At 40.9% G+C, this 22,519-nt stretch overlaps 1 protein-coding gene across 1 annotated transcript in view; it reads right to left on the reverse strand.

The window, feature by feature from the left end:
- The window catches only part of adamtsl3 (ADAMTS-like 3), a 464,545-nt gene that overhangs the window by 24,015 nt on the left and 418,011 nt on the right, over positions 1-22,519 (reverse strand). The window contains exons 22-25 of the mRNA XM_060941127.1: positions 16,415-16,527; positions 16,199-16,327; positions 8,003-8,185; positions 1,730-1,855 (exon numbers count right to left, since the gene is read on the reverse strand). Of these exons, the coding sequence (XP_060797110.1) occupies positions 1,730-1,855; positions 8,003-8,185; positions 16,199-16,327; positions 16,415-16,527 (551 nt within the window). The remainder of the gene's footprint in view (positions 1-1,729; positions 1,856-8,002; positions 8,186-16,198; positions 16,328-16,414; positions 16,528-22,519) is intronic.

The raw sequence follows: 22,519 nt of genomic DNA on the forward strand, positions 1-22,519 counted from the left end.
TACACCAGTTTGTTCATTTACATCTCGCAACTGTCGGTTACTAAGGAGAACATGATTCTCATTTTCTCATAGAAATGTCTTTTTCGGTCAAAGAATTTGGGGCTTTATTCGGCAGATACATACAAAAACAGTTCTACGTGATATCAAATGAACTTTTAATAATGTTGAGTAAGTTTTTAGGATTAGATTTTGCTCTTAATTGGCAAAACACACATTGTCATGCAGTGGGGTAAGAGACTTAATCCCCCAGTGAATTATTTAGCAAAACACATAAATTATTGATGGTCAGTAGAGTTTGTGATATGATCAGAAGTGACAGTGAAATTATCTGTGAAGGTGCCCAGAATTCAAGGTTTCTTATGAATTAACTAGAAATATCAAAACACACCAAAGAATCTGATTTTCAGTCCACGTTTCAGGAAAAACTTGTCAACAACTGATCCATAACATGCAGAGCAGCAAAAAATGAAAGTTTAAAACTAGACGGCCTTTCGGTTTCAGAAAATCGGTGAAATTTAGTTCCCTCTGAAATGTGTTCATTGTGAACACGTGTTTATTCTGTAACATCTAAAAAAAAAACCCAGGCCATTCTGTGGCTGGGAGGTTATTTAATTAGAGGGGATTCCTGAGCAAATAATGTGCATGAAATCGCTCACTTCGCGCAGTCAAGCAGACAGAGGAAGTCCGTGTGTCGTCGTCGTCTTCTTCTTCATCTTGTGGGTTTTACGGCAGCTGGCATCCAGTGTTGGATTACTGCCATCTACAGGTTTACCTTGACCGTACACTTACAGTTCCATCATTCTGTCGCTAAACGAACAGCTGATCATGCCGAGGTGCTCGCTGACCGCCGATGTTTATTAGTTTGGTCCTGCGTTTCCTTTCCTTCGCAACATAACGTCTTTTCTTCTCGCTTTCCGTTACTGTAGTCGGTCTTTCACGTTTCATTCGCACACTCACGTCCTCCATTGTTCTCTCCTGTTTCAAATTTGTATCCCACAATGTCTTGCATGAACGTGGAAAGCCCACCACATGATGCATGACGTAGTATCTTGTATTTCATCATGGTGAAGCAGGAAAAAATAGCGGAGAATTTCGAGCCATGTGGCCCTAAATTCATTAACTGTTCTATTTAAAAAAAAACTAATAAAATTGGAAGTCTGTGATTCGGATTCAGTAGCTTTCGGTCCACTAACCAAAAATAATTGGGTGTCGGGGAAAATTCTTTTTATGACCTAAACTTGAAAAATCTGAAAGGCAGTCTACCTTTAATATTTGATGGTAATTCCGGCTTCTCATCCCAAAACAATCATAATAAACCCCTTGCTATATCAAGAAAAGTATTTTATTTCGATTGTTGTGATCATTCTACATTGAAATGAGACTTGTGCGAAAAGACTTTAGATTTGTGCTATATGACTTGTGCAAAAAGGCTTTTGTTCTAAATGACCGGATACCCAGACACCTCCTGACCCCTAATGAGTCCCTTCCTTAATTGTTTTGATCAATATGAAAATGCGTTTCTGTAGACTCACATTAAACATAAAACTACAAGTAGAAAACGGGATCTGATACTTTGGAGTGTCAGTATGGTTCAGCCTGTTTAACTCACCCGAATGTGACAGCATGATCTTTCATCAAAGACACAAAGACAAAACCTGACTCGTAATGACTCACAGTACTGCCTCAAGACACACACACACAGTCATCCATATCAGAAATAGCACTCTACCAAGCCTCAGGATGTCTCCAGGTTTGACTGTACTGACTGTTCCAGTGCGGGAGGCCATCATGACTCGTTTCCTGTTTACATCCTTCACTGGGGAGCTTTTCTCATTGGATGCTGCCTCATTGACATCTACAAGCAAAAAACAAAACAAAATCCTACATTCAATCACAATCATCCTTTTCAGTGTATACTTCTTCCACCCCCCCCCCCCCCCCGATAAATTTATATATAGACTTCTATTTATTTAACAATAGATCTACAGTGCTGTGAAAAAGTATTTGCCCCCATGCTGATTTCTCCCATTTTTGCTTATCTGTCACATTTAAATGTTTTAGGTCATCCAACTAAAGTCTAATATAAGATAAAGACGATATAAGTAAACACAAAATGCAGCTTTTAAATGATCACTCCATTTATTAAAAGTAAAGCATTAATCAAAACCTGTGTCATCGTCCATGTGAAAAAGTAATTGCCCCCTGAAACCGAACAACTGGTTGGGCCACACTTGGTGGCAACAACTGCAATTAAACATTTGCGATAACTTGCAATGAGTCTTTTACATCGCCGTGGAGGAATTTTTGCCCACTCTTCTTTACAGAATTGGTTCAATTCAGCCACATTGGAGGGTTTTCAAGCATGAACTGCCTGTTTAAGGTCTTGCAACAGCATCTTAATTGGATTCAAGTCAGGACTTTGACTAGGCCACCCCAAACCCTTCATTTTATTTCTATTGAACCATTCAGAGGTGGACTTGCTTGTGTGCTTTAGATCATGGTCCTGCTGCATAACCCATCTGCGCTTGAGGTCATGAACTGATGGGCAGACATTCTCCTTCAGGATCTTCTGGTAGAGAGCAAAATTCATGGTTCCATCAATTATGGCAAGTTGTCCAGGTCCTGAAGCAGAAAATCAGCCCCAGGCTATCACCTTACACCACCTTGTTTGACTGTTGGTATGATGTTCTTATTTTGGAATGTGGTGTTAGCCTTATGCCAGATGTACTGGGACCCACGTCTTCCAAAAAATTCTATTTCTGACTCATCAGTTCACAGAATATTATCCCAAAAGTCTTGGGAGTCATCAAGACGCTTTTTGGCAAATGTGAGACGAGCCTTTGTGTTCTTTGTGGTCAGCAGTGGTTTGCACCTTACAATTCTCCAATGGATATCATTTTTGCCCAGTGCCTTCCTTATTGTAGAATCATGAACACTGACCTCAACTGAAGCAAGTGAGGCCTGCAGTTCTTTAGATGTTCGTCAGGGTTCTTTTGTGACCTCCTGGAACTGTTGTCGAAGCGCTCTTGGTTGAATTTTGGAAGGCCAGCCACTCCTGGGAAGGTTCGCCACTGTTCCAATTTTTTTCCCCATTTGTAGATAATGGCTCTCACTGTGGTTTGCTGGAGTCCCAGAGCCTTGGCAATAGCTTAGTAACCCTTTCCAGACTGATAGATTTCAATTATTTTGTTGCACATCTGTTTTTGTAACACTTTACTTCACGGCATCTTTTTAAGATCTATTAACCGACTTCACATTGCCAGCCTGGTTCTATTTATGTGATATTTAGATTGAACAGGTCTGGCAGTAATCAAGCCTGGGTGTGGCTAGTGAAATTGAACCCAATTATCAATTAAATTTGGTTTGATTGGTTGAGGGGGTAATTACTTTTTCACATAGGGCCAGGTAGGGTTGGGTAACTTTTTTCCATCAATAAATGAAATCATCATTTGAAAACTGCATTTTGTGTTTACTTGGGCTATCTATGAGACATGAAACATTGAAGTGTGACAAATCTACAAAAATACAACAAATCAGGAAGGGGGCAGGGCGGCATGGTGGTGTAGTGGTTAGCGCTGTCGCCTCACAGCAAGAAGGTCCGGGTTCGAGCCCCGTGGCCGGCGAGGGCCTTTCTGTGCGGAGTTTGCATGTTCTCCCCGTGTCCGTGTGGGTTTCCTCCGGGTGCTCCGGTTTCCCCCACAGTCCAAAGACATGCAGGTTAGGTTAACTGGTGGCTCTAAATTGACCGTAGGTGTGAATGTGAGTGTGAATGGTTGTCTGTGTCTATGTGTCAGCCCTGTGATGACCTGGCGACTTGTCCAGGGTGTACCCTGCCTTTCGCCCGTAGTCAGCTGGGATAGGCTCCAGCTTGCCTGCGGCCCTGTAGAACAGGATAAAGCAGCTAGAGATAATGAGATGAGGAAGGGGGCAAATACTTTTTCACAGCACTGTACCGTATATTGATGTAGTTTAAAAGTAGACCTGATGTGAAAAGAACTCCTGATATTCTGACAGCACAGTATTTCTTCAAAATACTCATGACAAATCAAATGAGTTGTTTTTGTTTCCTACTTTAATTTTCCTGAGTAATATGTTGTCTTTTGCAGCAGTTAATGATTAGGGATGCATCATTTGCCTCCCATGTGAACTGAAATACTGTCCTTTAGAAAACAAACTTAATTTTTTTGTAATTTAGTCTGTTAAATTAGCTAGCTACTTTAGCTAGCTAGTAAAGTTTTGTAAATTAGCTTTATAAATTAGCTAGTTTAGTTTTATAAACTAGCTTTTAAAATTAACTAGCTAGTTAAGTTTTGTAAATTAGCTTTTTAAATTCGAGAGCTAGGTACGTGTGGCAGCGGGGGCGTGGTCAAGCGTCGGTCTGTGAATGGAGGGCGGAGTCAGGGAAGGTAAGTGGCAGAATCACTGCACCTGATGTGAATTAACGTGTTTGTGTGTCTTCCCCAGTGACCGCGCCCTATAAAAGGAGAGAGAGAGCAGAGAAAGGGGGCTCTCTCCCGACCCGAATGCATGTGTGAGAGAGTGAATGAGCTGAAAAGCCACACATATCATTAAAAATAAAAGAGTTTCTGAGAACTCAGTTCTGGCCTGCTGTGCTTCTGTGCTCCACCCACCTGCTCTGGTTCTACAGTATGTTTTGTAAATTAGCTTTTCAAATTAGCAAGTTAAAATTATCAAATTAGCTTTAATTAGCTAGCTAGTTATGTTTTGTAAATTAGCTTGCCAAATTACCTCGTTAAGAATTGTAAATCGCCTTTTTGAACTAGTTAGTTAAGTTTCGCTATTGTAATTTAGCAATCATTCTAAAAGAGCTGTTAAATATCTAAACACCAAACCAAATTCCAGGTTTGTTTGATGTAGCAGAATTTTCCTTAATGCTTAGCAAACTAGCTAGTCATTCAGGGCACAATGAACATGTGGTCAGGCCTGTATATCATTTAAAGTATTTAACGTTTTACACTGAAAAACCTGAGCATTTTTAAATGTCGATACTTTTGACTTTCACTTGAGTAGGTTTTATGAGTAGGATTTAGACACAGTACACAGACTTAAGGACAGTTTCTCTGTACTATTTCCACCCATACCAATTAGCATCAGCTGTGCCATCCGCAAGACGTTATTGGTAAATGAAAAAGTCTGAGACATCTAGGTTACACTCTGTCATCAAATTGCTGCTGAATGAAAAATACAGCATTTTGATGAAAATAATGCAAAGCAGAGTTAAAGGCCAACATAAGACAGGGCTCTGGTCTTAACAGGATATTACCCAAATTCCTACCATTAGATGATAATTATATATGATTACAAAGGCTGACTCTAATGACTGTCTCATTATTTCCCTCAATCACTTTGGTCCCTTATCTTGGAGAATGATAGTGACCCCATTCAGCTCATACTAGATATTAAAGCAAATGAATTTAGGACTCTGCAGCTGTGAGTGATCAATTCCAGAGTAACATTCAAAATCAGCATGATGCCATGGTGAGGGACAAACGCTTACACTGCTCCCAGCACTTCCACTATATACACTTCCACTGTATACACTGGCCCCAGCACTTCCACTATATACACTGCTCCCAGCACTTCTACTATATACACTTCCACTGTATACACTGCTCCCAGCACTTCCACTATATACACTTCCACTGTATACACTGCTCCCAGCACTTCCACTATATACACTTCCACTGTATACACTGCTCCCAGCACTTCCACTGTATACACTGCTCCCAGCACTTCCACTGTATACACTTCCACTGTATACACTGCTCCCAGCACTTCCACTGTATACACTTCCACTGTATACACTGCTCCCAGCACTTCCACTGTATACACTGCTCCCAGCACTTCCACTATATACACTTCCACTGTATACACTGGTCCCAGCACTTCCACTGTATACACTGCTCCCAGCACTTCCACTATATACACTTCCACTGTATACACTGGCCCCAGCACTTCCACTGTATACACTGCTCCCAGCACTTCCACTGTATACACTTCCACTGTATACACTGCTCCCAGCACTTCCACTGTATACACTGCTCCCAGCACTTCCACTATATACACTTCCACTGTATACACTGGCCCCAGCACTTCCACTGTATACACTGCTCCCAGCACTTCCACTATATACACTTCCACTGTATACACTGGTCCCAGCACTTCCACTATATACACTGCTCCCAGCACTTCCACTGTATACACTTCCACTGTATACACTGGTCCCAGCACTTCCACTGTATACACTTCCACTGTATACACTGCTCCCAGCACTTCCACTGTATACACTGGTCCGAACATTAACACTGTATACACTGCTCCCAGCACTTCCACTGTATACATTGCTCCCAGCACTTCCACTGTATACACTGGTCCCCGAACTCTAACCCTGTATACACTGATCCAAACTCTAACCCTGTATACACTGATCCAAACTCTAACCCTGTATACACTGATCCAAACTCTAACCCTGTATACACTGATCCAAACTCTAACCCTGTATACACTGATCCAAACTCTAACCCTGTATACACTGATCCAAACTCTAACCCTGTATACACTGATCCAAACTCTAACCCTGTATACACTGATCCGAACACTAACACTGTATACACTGATCCGAACACTAACCCTGTATACACTGATCCAAACTCTAACCCTGTATACACTGATCCAAACTCTAACCCTGTATACACTGATCCAAACTCTAACCCTGTATACACTGATCCAAACTCTAACCCTGTATACACTGATCCAAACTCTAACCCTGTATACACTGATCCAAACTCTAACCCTGTATACACTGATCCAAACTCTAACCCTGTATACACTGATCCAAACTCTAACCCTGTATACACTGATCCGAACACTAACACTGTATACACTGATCCGAACACTAACACTGTATACACTGATCCGAACACTAACCCTGTATACACTGATCCAAACTCTAACCCTGTATACACTGATCCAAACTCTAACCCTGTATACACTGATCCAAACTCTAACCCTGTATACACTGATCCGAACACTAACACTGTATACACTGATCCGAACACTAACACTGTATACACTGATCCGAACACTAACACTGTATACACTGATCCGAACACTAACCCTGTATACACTGATCCAAACTCTAACCCTGTATACACTGATCCAAACTCTAACCCTGTATACACTGATCCGAACACTAACACTGTATACACTGATCCAAACTCTAACCCTGTATACACTGATCCAAACTCTAACCCTGTATACACTGATCCGAACACTAACACTGTATACACTGATCCGAACACTAACACTGTATACACTGATCCGAACACTAACACTGTATACACTGATCCGAACACTAACACTGTATACACTGATCCGAACACTAACACTGTATACACTGATCCGAACACTAACACTGTATACACTGATCCGAACACTAACACTGTATACACTGATCCGAACACTAACACTGTATACACTGATCCGAACACTAACACTGTATACACTGATCCGAACACTAACACTGTATACACTGATCCGAACACTAACACTGTATACACTGATCCGAACACTAACACTGTATACACTGCTCCCGGCACTAACAGTAACATTTTATGCACTGCTCCTAATGCTAACCTTTGCCTCTTTTCTGTTGATTTAAGCCATACAAATAGTTAGAAATTCACGTAGACTGAAACCTGCATCAGAATGAAGATGATAACAGAAGAAGATGAAGGAGGAAAAAAAACAAGAAGAGAAAAGATTAATTAGCCTTTCGGATCATTTGCATATATAGTGTGTGAATTGTATTTACATGTATGTTCTGAAGATTGTATACATTTTTTAAATATGCTTATAGACCAGTTTTTCCATGTGGGTCTCCACTGGTTTCTCTAGTTTTTGTACCAGTAAATGGATTGGCTGCACTAAATTTGTGCAATCTTTAAACTGAAAACTGTGGGAAAATAATTCAGCATCTCACCAGCGATGTGGATCCTGCTAGAGGCTGAGGTTTTGCCAATGGGATTGGAGGCTATGCAGCTATAAGTCCCGTCATCCTGCAGCGTGAGATTGTGAAGTAGCAGAGAGCCATTTGTGAGTGAAATGATGCTGGCACTCAGCTTGCCCTCTAAACGATGCCAGCTTACACTCGGCTGAGGAACACCTGCTCCAAGAAAAGCACAAAAATCACTCTCAATCAGTAAAACCACACTTCTATGCAATTATTGTAGCTGCTTTGCTTCTAATCAAGACAAAACAGCTGCTGTGTTTCGGCGAAGTAGTGGAGACAGCCTGAAGACAGTGTATATTTATTTTACAGAACGAGACAGGGGAGGCAGTAGGGTCTGTCTACAGTTCATGGGCTTTGAGTCAAAATATCAAAATGTGGCCATGGTATCGAGTGCATACAGTGGATATAAAAAGTCTACACACTCCTGTTAAAATTCCGGGTTTCTGTGATGTTAAAAAATTAAACCAAGATAAACTAGAAGGGCACTTAGAGAGCGCAGATCTCCGCCAAGGACAATAGTCGACTCTTCTATGATATGCAAATCTGCAACCGCAACCACTTTATCAACCTTTTTTCTGCTTCTCATGGTTCCTTGGCCATGTTCCTCCTCATTTTGTAGACAATGAAAACTTTACGGAGTTCATCACTGATAGCTACATTCCTGCTATAAATGTGCTTGTGATCATAACACTCTTGTTTCAGCCTTTGGTTTAGACTAGCCTGATTGTTATTACAGCCAAGAATGGTGTAAATTCTCTGAGAACTCTGTAATGACATTTTCTCAAACCACACAGTTATACTACAACATGTATTAAAAACTAACAAGGAAAAACCAAAGTAAATGATAGTAATTTAACAAAAGTATTGGGAAACACACTCCATCCGACATCAGCTATTAAGATTACTTTCGTACGTAATAATTTCGCCAGAGTTAGCTACAGGAATAAGGTGTATCTGTCTGGATATATTTCCAAAATTATTAGTATTATGTGCTTATATGTATATCCCAGAGGATTACCAATCCCCATGAATCTGGATTGTGATATAGAGTCGTCGTATTTCTACACTGACTATGTTTTATCACTGTTGAACTTTACTGCCAACTTCTGGATAGTAAGATGAATGGCAAATGCCAGATCTCACAACATTAGCAAAAACGAAAATAAATTTGTGAATCCACCCCATGACGCAGACCTGCTCCAAAACTTAATGGTTTCTTCCTTGACCCATGCGATACCCTTCCTGCAAGTTTCATGGAAATCAGGTTGGTAGTTTATGCGCAATTCTGCTTACAGCCAGAATTGACAGACAATCAAACAAATCACATCAGGAACACAATCTTCTTGGCAGAGGTAATCATATCTTTTAATGTGATATAGTAAGCAACACAATTCAAGTGAAAATCAAATCAAACATCATGGGGGGGGGGGGGGGGGGGGGTGCTTAGAACAACCTGGTTGCACAAGTCTGCGTGTGCTTTCATAATAGGGCATGTGACTGAGCTCAGAATTAACTAATCACTTTCAAACTCATGTGCAATACTAATTATTATACCCGTCATCAATGAAGTGATTCAGATTAACCTCAAATGAAGGGCACCCATGATCTGCAAAGATCTTGTAAAGCACATACATGATCTCATTGTCAAAAGGTATTGATAAAGAGAGGGGTTCAAACGAATTTCTAAAACATTAGCTGTATCATGGAATACTATGAAGGCCATCGTCAAAAAGTGGAGAAAATGGGGCACCACAGTGATGTTACCAAGAACAGAACATCCTTTCAAAACTGATGAAAGGACAAGACGAAAAGTAATCAAGAAAGCTGTACAAATCTTGGCTATGGGGTAGGGTGGTTAAATTGTCACACACACACACAAAAAAAAAACAAAACCTAGAACATCCAAACATGGTGAACATCAACATCACGCTATGCAGCTGCTTCTGTTCAGCTAGGACCAAGGTTCTAGACAAGGTAGAGGAAAACATGGATAGCTCCAAATACTGATCTATTTTGGCACAAAATCTGTAGGTCTCTGTTAGACAGCAGAAGATGAAAAAAAAAAAAAAATCACCTTCCAGCCCAATAAAGAACCAAAGCACAAATCCAAGTCAACAAAGGAATGGTTTCAGACACAGATCGTTGTTTTGGAAAGACCCAGTCAGAGCCCAGATCTATATCTGATCATGAACCTGTGGAAAGACTTGAAGAGAGCTGTATACAGGAGATCCCCTTGCAATTAGATATGCCTGGAGCATTTTTGCAAGGAAGAATGGAATAAAACTGCCAAATCATGATGTACTAATTTGGTAGACTTATCAAAAAGATCCTTAACAAAGCATTAATTAAAGGATATTGTAAGTGTTTTCCCAAGATTCTCATGAGCTTGACCTTGGCCTTGAGCTAGCCTGACAAAACCTGTTTTAATGCCGTATTAATACTACATATTAGGTCTGAAGTCCTATAAAACAATTTTAGGGCGGTCTTTGAGCTCACATGTGGAATTATATCAGAACCTAAACGAACACAGAACGAGAGTTCTCTCCCTTGCCTTTATAAATCCTTCAGTTTTTGATTCCATTTCTGACAGCTAAAAGAGCAACTTGCACTATATCACAGAAAATTCCTTTATATGATTGGAACTAATTTCCTTCACTTGAATAGTTGTGACATTTAAGTCTTTTAAGAATTGGAAGGGAAATAAAGCACTAAAGGATCCTTTCGGACCAAAGCTTTAACTAATTTCCGAAGCACATCTTTGAAAGTTACAGAGCAGACGTGAACTAGGAACAGAAATGCTGTCAAATATGAACTGAAAGGAGTTCAAATAGTGGCCATTCACAAGAGTGGAGTAAACGGTGATTGGTAGGACAGAGCAGAGTAGCACGAGGCCTGCAGACTGCCACAGATTACTTGTACAAATGGCATAATGAATGCAAATTGCTTCACTACAGTCTGCTCCCCTGAGACACATCCTGTCGGAGGTAATGAGTAGCACATTGCCTGAGTCTGAGCTTTACAGCCCCTTATTTTACAAAGGGGAGACATTAGCCCTGACATATTGCTGAGCATACTGCAGGGCTCAGGAGGGGAAAATACAGGGCCGATATTTCCAGGATGCTGCAAAAGATGCTAGGTTGGGTACACTATCTCAAACAAATGAGATATTAACTCATATGAAGTGGTTCAATATGGTCGGCAAATCATCGTTCAGATTTGAAAATGCTATTTTCCTCTTCGTAACTGTTCTTGCTTCCACTAGGGGGCACTATTGGAATATTTTAATACTGTAATATTCTGGGTGCAATAGTCATAGTCCAGGTGACTCTTGGAAAAGAGAGAAAGGTAATTATTACCAGTGACTTAAGATATAATGAAGAGTGATACAAGAGTCTTTCAGAAGCACACGCACACACGTTGGTTATACACACTCTCTACTTTCTACTTTGGAACTGCTGTAACATGGGAATTTCCTCTGTGGGGGATCAATAAAGTTGATCTTATCTTATCTTATCTTTATAGCTAGCTTATAAGTGTAGCTATTTAATGAGTGATTCCACGCTTATGGGTACTGAAATGGGGACATGAACTTATTTTTAAAAATTCACCTAAAACCATTTCTTTTTTTTTTACCATCAGGTCACAAAACATGTAATCTTTAATGAATGATATGTTAAAAGATAACTTTAATTTTCTGAGATGTAATAAAAACATATTTATATGCCAAAGTCAAGCCTATGAGTTCCAAAATGATGTCTGTTACATTACTTCTGTTACGATTGTCCATCTCGCGTCTGTTACAAATTAATTACAATCTAGCTATATACCATGTTAATCTTATTGAAAGAATGTGTATGTTTATTCTACTACACATGTTTATTAATTATATTTGCTAAAACATCACCTTCCTATGTTTCAAAAAGTAATTCTCATCTCATCTCATTATCTCTAGCCGCTTTATCCTTCTACAGGGTTGCAGGCAAGCTGGAGCCTATCCCAGCTGACTACGGGCGAAAGGCGGGGTACACCCTGGACAAGTCGCCAGGTCATCACAGGGCTGACACATAGACACAGACAACCATTCACACTCACATTCACACCTACGGTCAATTTAGAGTCACCAGTTAACCTAACCTGCATGTCTTTGGACTGTGGGAGAAACCAGAGCACCCGGAGGAAACCCACGCGGACACGGGGAGAACATGCAAACTCCACACAGAAAGGCCCTCGCCGGCCCCGGGGCTCGAACCCAGGACCTTCTTGCTGTGAGGCAACAGCGCTAACCACTACACCACCGTGCCGCCCAAAAGTAATTCTACATTGTTAAAATTGAGAATATATATGTCCACAACACTTCTGTTACGTTCTGACTTTGGCATATAAATATGTTTTTATTACATCTCAGAAAATTAAAGTTATCTTTTAACATATCATTCATTAAAGATTACATGTTTTGTGACCTGATGGTAAAAAAACAGAAATGGTTTTAGGTGAATTTTTAAAAATAAGTTCATGTCCCCATTTCAGTACCCATAAGCATGGAATCACTCATATATGTTTTCTGAAATGTTGAGCAGCAAGGACCTGCAAGCTTCAACAGCTAACCTCATATTTGTTAGAGAACAATCTAGACACAAATACTTTGTTACACGGTAAAAATGATATTTTAGCAATGAAAAATATGTAGAATATAGGCAAATCCAACTAATGTTTCTCTTTAGTAGATTATATTGAAAGAAAAAGAAAATCATTTAGCCTATTTCTACATATTTTGTACTCATTTCGAGCTTGAATTAGTCTTATTCTATAGACAATTGTTTATTTCTCGAAAGAAGCGAAATTATCTGACAATAGAAGAAGACTATTTAAAGCATGAAATTAGTAAATATGTATAGAAATAGGCCTAATGGGCTTATACTTGTTATATAATTATGATACAATTTAATATCAGAAATTCTCAATAACTTTTCCTTTATTCAAAATATCTTCACTTGCTAACACATTGTTTGCTGCAGTGCAACTGATAATTACTTCACACTGACATTAGTTCTGCTTTAAAAGTTATATCTTGTCAATGACAGCTTGACTAATTGCTTATTTTTCTTTCTTCATAGCTTTTGATCTTTGGCTGTAAATGCTTATGCAGCGGAAATGACAAAATGCCTGAAAACCATAAAGAAAAGCAGCGCTGGTGGCAGAGCGTCCATCTTTTTTGACATTTTACAGTGATGTGTTTCTGTTAATTAGCACTTATTTTTCATGAACAATGTTTTTCACATACGGACTTTGTGTAGTAGCAAACTATCTTTCTGATGACGGTGAAATTCTGAACGTAGTGTATTTTGAATATGTTTTTCTATTTGAGCCAGTGTTGTTCCACTTTGTCAGTTTTTCCATAAATAAATATAGTTGTCAAGATTTTGTTGTTAAACCTGGAGAACATGCTTATAACCTTCAGACTTAACACAAAATAGCCATTTGATCGTTAAGTATCTAAACATATTTGTAGCGAAGAAACAAACACGATCCCTTTTCACTTCAAATATTCTTGATCTTTGTTTCAGCAACTTCAGCCAAATTTTAACACAATTAATTCTCCCGGTAAGCAAAATGCTGAATTTGGTAAATATAACATTGTTATGACTAATGATCGAAGGGAAATGTTCGAGGAACGATAAATTATTACACTGTCAGTATACCTTTGATTAACTCCACTCCTGAAGGAATTCTGACCAATCCCGTCTACTCCCACACGCACCAGTGACCAATCCCACAACCCTATTTTGGTTTGCACCTGTGCACAATATTTTGTTCCTTCTATTTCCTATAACATACACAAGGTGCTTTTGAAAGCATCACAACCTTGACCAGGATTTACTGAAAATGAAGGAATGCATTCAACACCATACAAGCAAGCTGATACACTGAGATATTCATCAGTGTAGCTTTTTTTTTTCCCCAAATGTGCTTCATCCCCTTTCGATTACATTGCATTAATGGAATTTAACAGATGCTCTTATCCAGAGAGATGTACCGGTACAACATACCCAGAGCAGCCTGGGGAGCAGTTGGGGGTTAGATTACTTGCTCAAGGGCATTTCAGCCATTCCTGCTGGTCCAAGGAATCGAACCAGTGACCTTTTGGTCCCAAAGCTGCTTCTCTAACCTTTAGACCATGGCTTCCCCAGACGCACAGACACAGATTCAGACACACATAGTCTGATAGGAGTATTGTAAAACTGCATCTTTATCTTTGTAATAATTGCAATTTTATGAAGTCATCTACATACAAAAAAAGATATTATTATGAAATGGATTTCCAAGAAGGGTGGCACGGTGGTGTAGTGGTTAGCGCTGTCGCCTCACAGCAAGAAGGTCCTGGGTTCAAGCCCAGTGGCTGACGAGGGCCTTTCTGTGTGGAGTTTGCATGTTCTCCCCGTGTCTGTGTGGGTTTCCTCCGGGTGCTCCGGTTTCCCCCAAAGACATGCAGGTTAGGCTAATTGGTGGCTCTAAATTGACCGTAGGTGTGAATGTGAGTGTGAATGGTTGTATGTCTCTGTGTCAGCCCTGGCGACTTGTCCAGGGTGTACCCCACCTCTCACCCATAGTCAGCTGGGATAGGCTCCAGCTTGCCTGCGACCCTGCACAGGATAAGCAGATATGGATAATGGATGGATGGATGTTAACTGTAGTGAGACATTTTCAGCACTTCGTCATAGCTAGATATAACGTTGTTACCAAGCTAGTCTTGTAAGACGCTTCCTTAAGGTAAAACGTGCATGTGTCGAGCTATTGCTTCCTCTGAATTATTTATTCACTGTGAAAGTTGGACATTAAACGAAGTTTCTCCTCCGTTTTGCTCATCATTGAAGTGAATGACTAATGATCCACCCCAGACTCCTACTCTCCTATTGGCTGACACATGATTATGCCTCTAGTAACTTTTAAATAAATAGACAATTGAGATATATTACCACGCTTCGGTGCTGGCTTCCCGACAGCAAATTAATTTTGATTGAAATTAATGGCATGTATGTAGCATCATTATAAATCCAGTCCATCCATACAACCCTTACAGCCTCATCCTTTACTTTTAACAATTAGACACCTTATGTCTAATTTATTTCTCTGCCACATTGTCATTCATTTAACTGAATCACTGGGTGATGGAAAGGGCTATAGGTAACATTAGGTCAAGTCTGCCACACAACAGGATCAACTCAGACAGAGACAGAAAAAGCTAGTGCTACGTTTTGGAAAATATCCACGTGCTCAGTGCAGTTTGGATCCCATCCAGGGCTTTAAACCTCATAAACCTTCACCTTTGACTACATGCAATAAATAGCCTTGACAAAAAGGCAGAGACGTGCATACAAAACGTCACTGTTCAATCACACAACAGGAGCTGCGCTCTGCTTCAGTAAATTAGCATTGGTAAATGATGAGGAACGGTATAAATCCCATGGCAAAAGGCCGGCATCCTGTGACGCTGGTTAACTTTACACGACGTTTCTCCCTAATTAGCCGAATCTTTCACTACCGCTACGCTCTGCTCTGAGGACAAGAGCCATTAATTGTGGGATACATTTGGAAACAGTGCACTGCACCTCTCACGGACATGCCATGCATTTTTTTTTTAAGAGTGTCTAACGTTTGTGACAGGCAGGAGGGCAGTTTTTGCCTTTTTTGGAGCAAAGGTGGAAAAAATATGACATTGGAATGTTGTGTTTTTAGGAAGAAGGAGAAAACCACCACTTTGGCATGGAAGGCTTGTCAATCATGTACAAATGTGTTACAGTAATTCTATATTGAGCAATATCAACATAGAGTAAGGCTTATAGAGACGTAAATATTGGTCATATGTTGGTGCACTGATGTCAATATTCATGATCCAGCTTCACCATGGGAAGAAATAAATCACTGGGTAAAGTTCGGCTGTCCGAGTAAAGAGGGTGTGGCCCCTCAGAATTCACTTGTTTTTTCTATACAGAAACACATTCTATAGCAATTATCCTATAAAAGTAACTTGATATTGATATTGTGTTGAATCATAATAATTGAATCACTGCTCATCATTGATATGCATCATCTCACTTTGGAAAGTGAGCTCCATACCCCTGGTGTGTGTCCATGTGGTATGTGTTTAATGCTGTAAAGCTTACTGACCTGTAACTGGACAGTCCAGAGTGAGACTGGCACCAATATGGGTTCTTATTCTGCCTCCTACTACCACTCTCAGATTGGCACTGTGCAGGTCAGATATGTTCTTCCAAGAAGCCATGATAGCAGGGTGTTCTGTCCAAATAAAAGTGTCAGATAACTATAGTAAGCATGGCTTGTGTGAGTGTGTACAGACCGTGTATACGAATGTATATGACTCACCAGCCAACAGCACCTGCGTTGTTTCTGAATCAGATCCCATTTCATTGTTTGCTGTGCACCTGTAGATTCCAGTGTCTTTGGCGCCAGGGTTTGCAATGTGCAGTCCTCCAGTACTATCCCACAATACCCCAGAGAGAAGAGAAGAGACACCAAATCAGCCGCAGAATTCGGCTCAGGCGATTGAATTACAGTGTGTGATTTCCACATCCTCACATCCCACATTAAAGGATTAGATCCACATTCGCCTAAGCCACATTGACATGTGGTTAGGTCAACATAGAAGCAAGCCTCGTGTTAGTGTGATGAAATCAGAATATCTCTGCGTATCTTTTTTTTTTTAATAATAAAAACACACATTGTGATCTAGCCTCATCAAATGCTACACGGTTGGACCTGTGAGAGGAATGAAGTGGTAAAATCTCTCATTTCCTCCACATCGATCATAACATTCCCTCCCAGCTACTCTGCTTTCCCTTCCTCATTTCATCTGATCTTCCTTGAATATTCGGGAGCCAGCGGCAGTACAACAGACACCAGAGATGTTTATGGATCCGAGTAGAGTGGCCATTTTACCATGGTGCCACTGGTGTTTCTCAGTACCGTATGTGTTCATATATGTGCTTGAAGGTATGTTTCACTGCACAAGACCAGTTTCAGGACTGAAAATTCTTAATCCTGCTCAGACATTGCCAGGATTGTCCATTTAGCAATGTTGTTGCTAGATTTAGTGACTTTTTGACCTTCTCTAGTGACTATAAATCTTGTCTAGTGAGTAGCAACACATTTGGAGACTTCTAGCAACTTTGGCCACCTCAACAGCAAAAAATCAGTATCCATACCAATTCTGTACTGACTACCATCGACTACCGTTCAAAGGATTTGTTTATTTTTTTAATTTTTGTACATATTTTAAGCTGTCTTTTGTGAATGAGCTCTCATCAGCTGGTCTAAATGAACCCAATCTCATGAAGCCAAATGTCTCTGTGGCACTGCCGTTCAGCTACATGACATATTAGATATGGTTACATGTTGTGACATCATCACACAGTCTAGCAACTTTTAACGACCTTTCAGAGAGCCAATAGTGACTTCTGGCGACATTTTTTTTGGCAACGCTGGACATTGCATTATGGCTTGCCATGAGCAAGAATGAAGTGAAATACCTTTAATTCTTTGCAACAACTCGGCAATAGTTTGAATAACTAAGTATCTCATCTCATCTCATTATCTCTAGCCGCTTTATCCTTCTACAGGGTCGCAGGCAAGCTGGAGCCTATCCCAGCTGACTATGGGCGAAAGGCGGGGTACACCCTGGACAAGTCGCCAGGTCATCACAGGGCTGACACATAGACACAGACAACCATTCACACTCACATTCACACCTACGGTCAATTTAGAGTCACCAGTTAACCTAACCTGCATGTCTTTGGACTGTGGGGGAAACCGGAGCACCCGGAGGAAACCCACGAGGACACGGGGAGAACATGCAAACTCCGCACAGAAAGGCTCTCGCCGGCCCCAGGGCTCGAACCCAGGACCTTCTTGCTGTGAGGCGACAGCGCTAACCACTACACCACCGTGCCGCCCTTAACTAAGTATCCAGCTTGCTATTTTAAACAGGATACCATCAGGTATTTGTACATTTGGTAAAAGCAACAGCTAATATGAATGTTTGTTCTGGTGGAGGCCAGATAATAATAACCCTGTGATAATTGATAATTCCTGAGTTAACCTTTGCTAGCTAGCAACAGGCTTGTAGTACTCGAGTCCGACTCGTGCTCTAATTTTAAGGACTCGTGACTTGACTTGGACTTGAGCGCTGATGACTCGGACTTGGACTCGGACTCATGCATTAACTGCATTTGGACTCGTAAACTGGAGACGAGCACTTGGATTTTTTCTTTTTCTTTTGCAACATGCCATAATTTCTCATCTCATCTCATTATCTGTAGCCGCTTTATCCTGTTCTACAGGGTCGCAGGCGAGCTGGAGCCTATCCCAGCTGACTACGGGCGAAAGGCGGGGTACACCCTGGACAAGTCGCCAGGTCATCACAGGGCTGACACATAGACACAGACAACCATTCACACTCACATTCACACCTACGGTCAATTTAGAGTCACCAGTTAACCTAACCTGCATGTCTTTGGACTGTGGGGGAAACCGGAGCACCCAGAGGAAACCCACACGGACACGGGGAGAACATGCAAACTCCACACAGAAAGGCCCTTGCCGGCCGCTGGACTCGAACCCGGACCTTCTTGCTGTGAGGCGACAGCGCTAACCACTACACCACCGTGCCGCCCCATGCCATAATTTGGCATAAGATATTTATATCTACATTAATTTTTGTACCAATTTCATGCAAGAGTGTCACACCTGCGCGCCTTGACACATGCATCAGATAGACTCTCAGGTGCGCTCTGGACAGTGCGCGTGCCAAGCGGATTCTCTCGCGCGCTGTAACCGACTTGCACCTGCACAGGATTAAGGTGCAATCAGCGCGCCTATATAAAAGCTGTGGAAACACTTACTTTGCGAAGTATTGAGTTGCACTGCTGACACATTACCGAGCCTTATTTCCTTGTTTGGTTTCTTGATCCCTGATTTCCTGTTTCTCGTCTTTGATTCTGCCGAGTCTACGACAGCCTGTTTGCGCCTTGCTCGACCTGTTGCCTGTTTCACTGTTTTACGATTTTACCTGCTGTTCTGGATTGTTTACCTGTCTTGACTTGTATTAATAAACACACTTTCTGCACTTACATCCGTCTCCCACACTCCCTGACAAAGAGAATGCACATTCACCTGCTCAAACGTCATGTTCAGGAACAAACTAATGTTGATGGAGCTAAAACAGCCACTGTCAAATGGTGCGGTTGGAGTGTTGGACTTGGACTCAACTTGGATCAATAGTGGACTTGACTTGGATCAATAGTGGACTCGACTCGGTCTCCACTCTAAATTTTTTTAATGACTTGGACTTGACTCGGACTTGAACACTAGGGACTTGAGACTAGACTTGGACTTGAGGTTTAGTGACTCGACTACAACACTGGCTAGCAATAACCTGCTCTAACTTTAGTTAACCAGCATTTACAACCCAAGGTAACTTAATTTAAGCAGTTTTATTATGAGCTAGCTTAAGTTACCACATCATGCTAACAGCGTGGTAGGTAAAAAAAAAAAAAATCCTACAACAAAATAACATAGCAATGATCTTCTGTAACTTTAGCTAATCAGCAGTAACCTCTGATGGTAACTTATCTAGTTAAGCTAGCATCATTCAAGAACTTCATGTAATTAGCACCTAAGCTACAGTTAACTTATAGCATGTCTTTAACTCTTCTTAGATCTGATAAGGTAAGATGATATGAAGAATCTTTTTCATACAAAAATGGTATATATGATTAAAACTAAAAGTACACAATACAGGATTTGATATAGGACCTCAACCTCACATGAAGGTCCATAAGGTGAGGTTGCTAACACTCCCTGATTGGCTGTGACATACCAGTAATTAGACTCAGTCTAATTAAAGAAATGACAAAAAAGTGATTTTAAATCAGACAAAATGCATATTTCTGAGCCACTATCATAGTTAAATATGCAAATGGAAACCATTACAATGCAAGTGTTAAATGTGATTTGATTTGTCCATTCATCTTCAGTAATCACATGACCAGGATGGTCAGGGTTACTGCGACTGGAGCCAATCCCGTAAATACTGGACTCAAGGAAGTAGAATGGACTCTGAATGTATACCAGACCATTGCAGGGCACAATGCACGTGCGTGCGTGCACATGTGCGCGCGCACGCGCGCACGCACACACACACACACACACACACACACACACACACACAGAAGCCAAGACAACAGCAGAAAAATAATCTCAAACCCATAACACAATGTCACCCACCCACCCAGGCACCCACTCACCCACCTACACACACACCCACCCACCCACACACACACACACACACAATTTGTAGCTACAACAGCAGATCAGATTTGTCCTGCTGTCATGAGGACAAAGGAATTGTCAGTGAAGCTTTGAGATGGAGTTGTTAGAAGGAAAAAAAGCTGGAGAAGGTTATAAAAAGATCAGCAGTGCTTTGAACCTTCCTTGGAGCACTGTGAAATCCATTACAACTTATTTCCATTACAATCAATGGAAAAAATATGGCACAACCCAGACACTACCAAGATCAGACCGTCCTTCCAAATTATGCACATGGACAAAAAGGGCAAGAACGACACTGAAGGAGTTACAGAGTTCACTGGCTAAAATAGGATAACCTATGCAGACATTAACAATATCATCAACTCTTCACAGATCTGGCCTCTATGGGAGAGTGTCCAGAAGGAAGCCACTTCCGAGAAAGGCAAAGGTAAAGGTAAAGGCACCCTTCATGTTTGGTAGAAGGCATGTGACAAAATCTGAGACTTTTTGGAAAATGATTTTGGACATTTGATCTAAAAGCAAAGTGCGATGTTTGCCGTGGCCCAAATACAGCTCAACATCCAGGTAACACTATTCCTACTTTCAAAGATGGTGGTGGTAGTATCATATTCTGGGGTTGGTTTTTAGCAGCAGGAACTGGAAAACCTGTTGCCATCAAGGGCAACATGGATGAAGCACTTGTTGTCCCACCAGGACACTAACCCAAAGTATAGTTCAAAAACTACAAAGGAATGGTTTTGGATTAAAAAAACAAACAAACAAAAAACATGATTTATTCTTTGGAACAGGGTGGCACAGTGGTGTAGTGGTTAGCATTGTTGCCTCACAGCAAGAAGGTTCTGGGTTCAAGCCCAGTGGCTGACGAGGGCCTTTCTGTGTAGAGTTTGCATGTTCTCCCTGTGTCTGTGTGGGTTTCCTCTGGGTGCTCTGGTTTCCCCCACAGTCCAAAGACATGGAAGTTACGCAAATTGATGGCTCTAAATTGACTGAGTGTGAATGGTTGTTTGTCTCCATGTGTCAGCACTGCGATGATTTGGCGACTTGTCCAGGGTGTACCCTGCCTCTCACCCATAGTCAGCTGGGATAGGCTCCAGCTTGCCCATGACCCTGCACAGGATAAGCGGCTATGGATAATGGATGGATGGATGCTTTGGAATGGCCAGTGAAAAATCTGTTGCTGTCCAACAACATTCTCCATCTCATTTAGAAGAGTTCGAGAAAATTTTCACTGAGGAATGAAATAAAATTCCAAATTCAAAATGTGCAAAGATACAGACATGCACTCACCAGCCACTTTAAAAGGAATTTGTTCATGATTCGAAGATTCCTGTTCTTGGCTGGCTGGAGTGGAACCCAATGTGGTCTTCTGCTGTTGCATGCTTTTCTGCTCACTATGGCTGTAAAGAGTTGCTATGAGTTGCTATATCCTTCCTGGCAGCTCGAACTGATCTGGCCATTTTCCTTTGACCTCTCTTCTCAACAAGGCGTTTGTTTCCACCCACAGAACTGTCGCTCGCTCACTCAATGTTTTTTTTTTTTGCACCATTCTGTGTAAACTCTAGAGACTGTTGTGTGTGAAAATCCCAGGAGATCAGCAGTTTCTGAAATACTCAAACCAGTCCATCTGGCTCAAACCAACACCCATGCCACAGTGAAAGTCACAGAGATCAGAATTTTTTCCCATTCTGATGTTTGGCGTGAACATTAACTGAAGCTCTTGATTTGTATCTGCATGATTTGATGCATTGTGCTGCTGTCAAGGGATCGGCTGATTAGATCACTGTATCAAACAGCAGGTGGATGGGTGTTCCTAATAAAGTGGCCAGTGAGTGTATAGAGACATACCTATGATAACTCAGAGCTGTAATTGCTCCAAAAGGTGGAGATGAATATTAGATATTTTATTTGTAAATAACAATAAGGATATTGAATTTTTTTTTCTGTAGAGAGTCATTCAAAAGGAGCATAAAAAAATCAATTTTAATATATTTAAATTTGATGTTGCAACACAGCAAGAGAACTAATCACAAGGGGGTGAATACTTTCTGTAGGCAATGTATATAGTTATAAATATATATACATATTATTGCAGTAAGAATGAATAAACCAAACTACTGCAAAATTTCAAGGGGTATTTGGTGG

This window comes from Neoarius graeffei, chromosome 15 (assembly GCF_027579695.1).
Source record: "Neoarius graeffei isolate fNeoGra1 chromosome 15, fNeoGra1.pri, whole genome shotgun sequence".
NCBI classification, from domain to species: domain Eukaryota; kingdom Metazoa; phylum Chordata; class Actinopteri; order Siluriformes; family Ariidae; genus Neoarius; species Neoarius graeffei.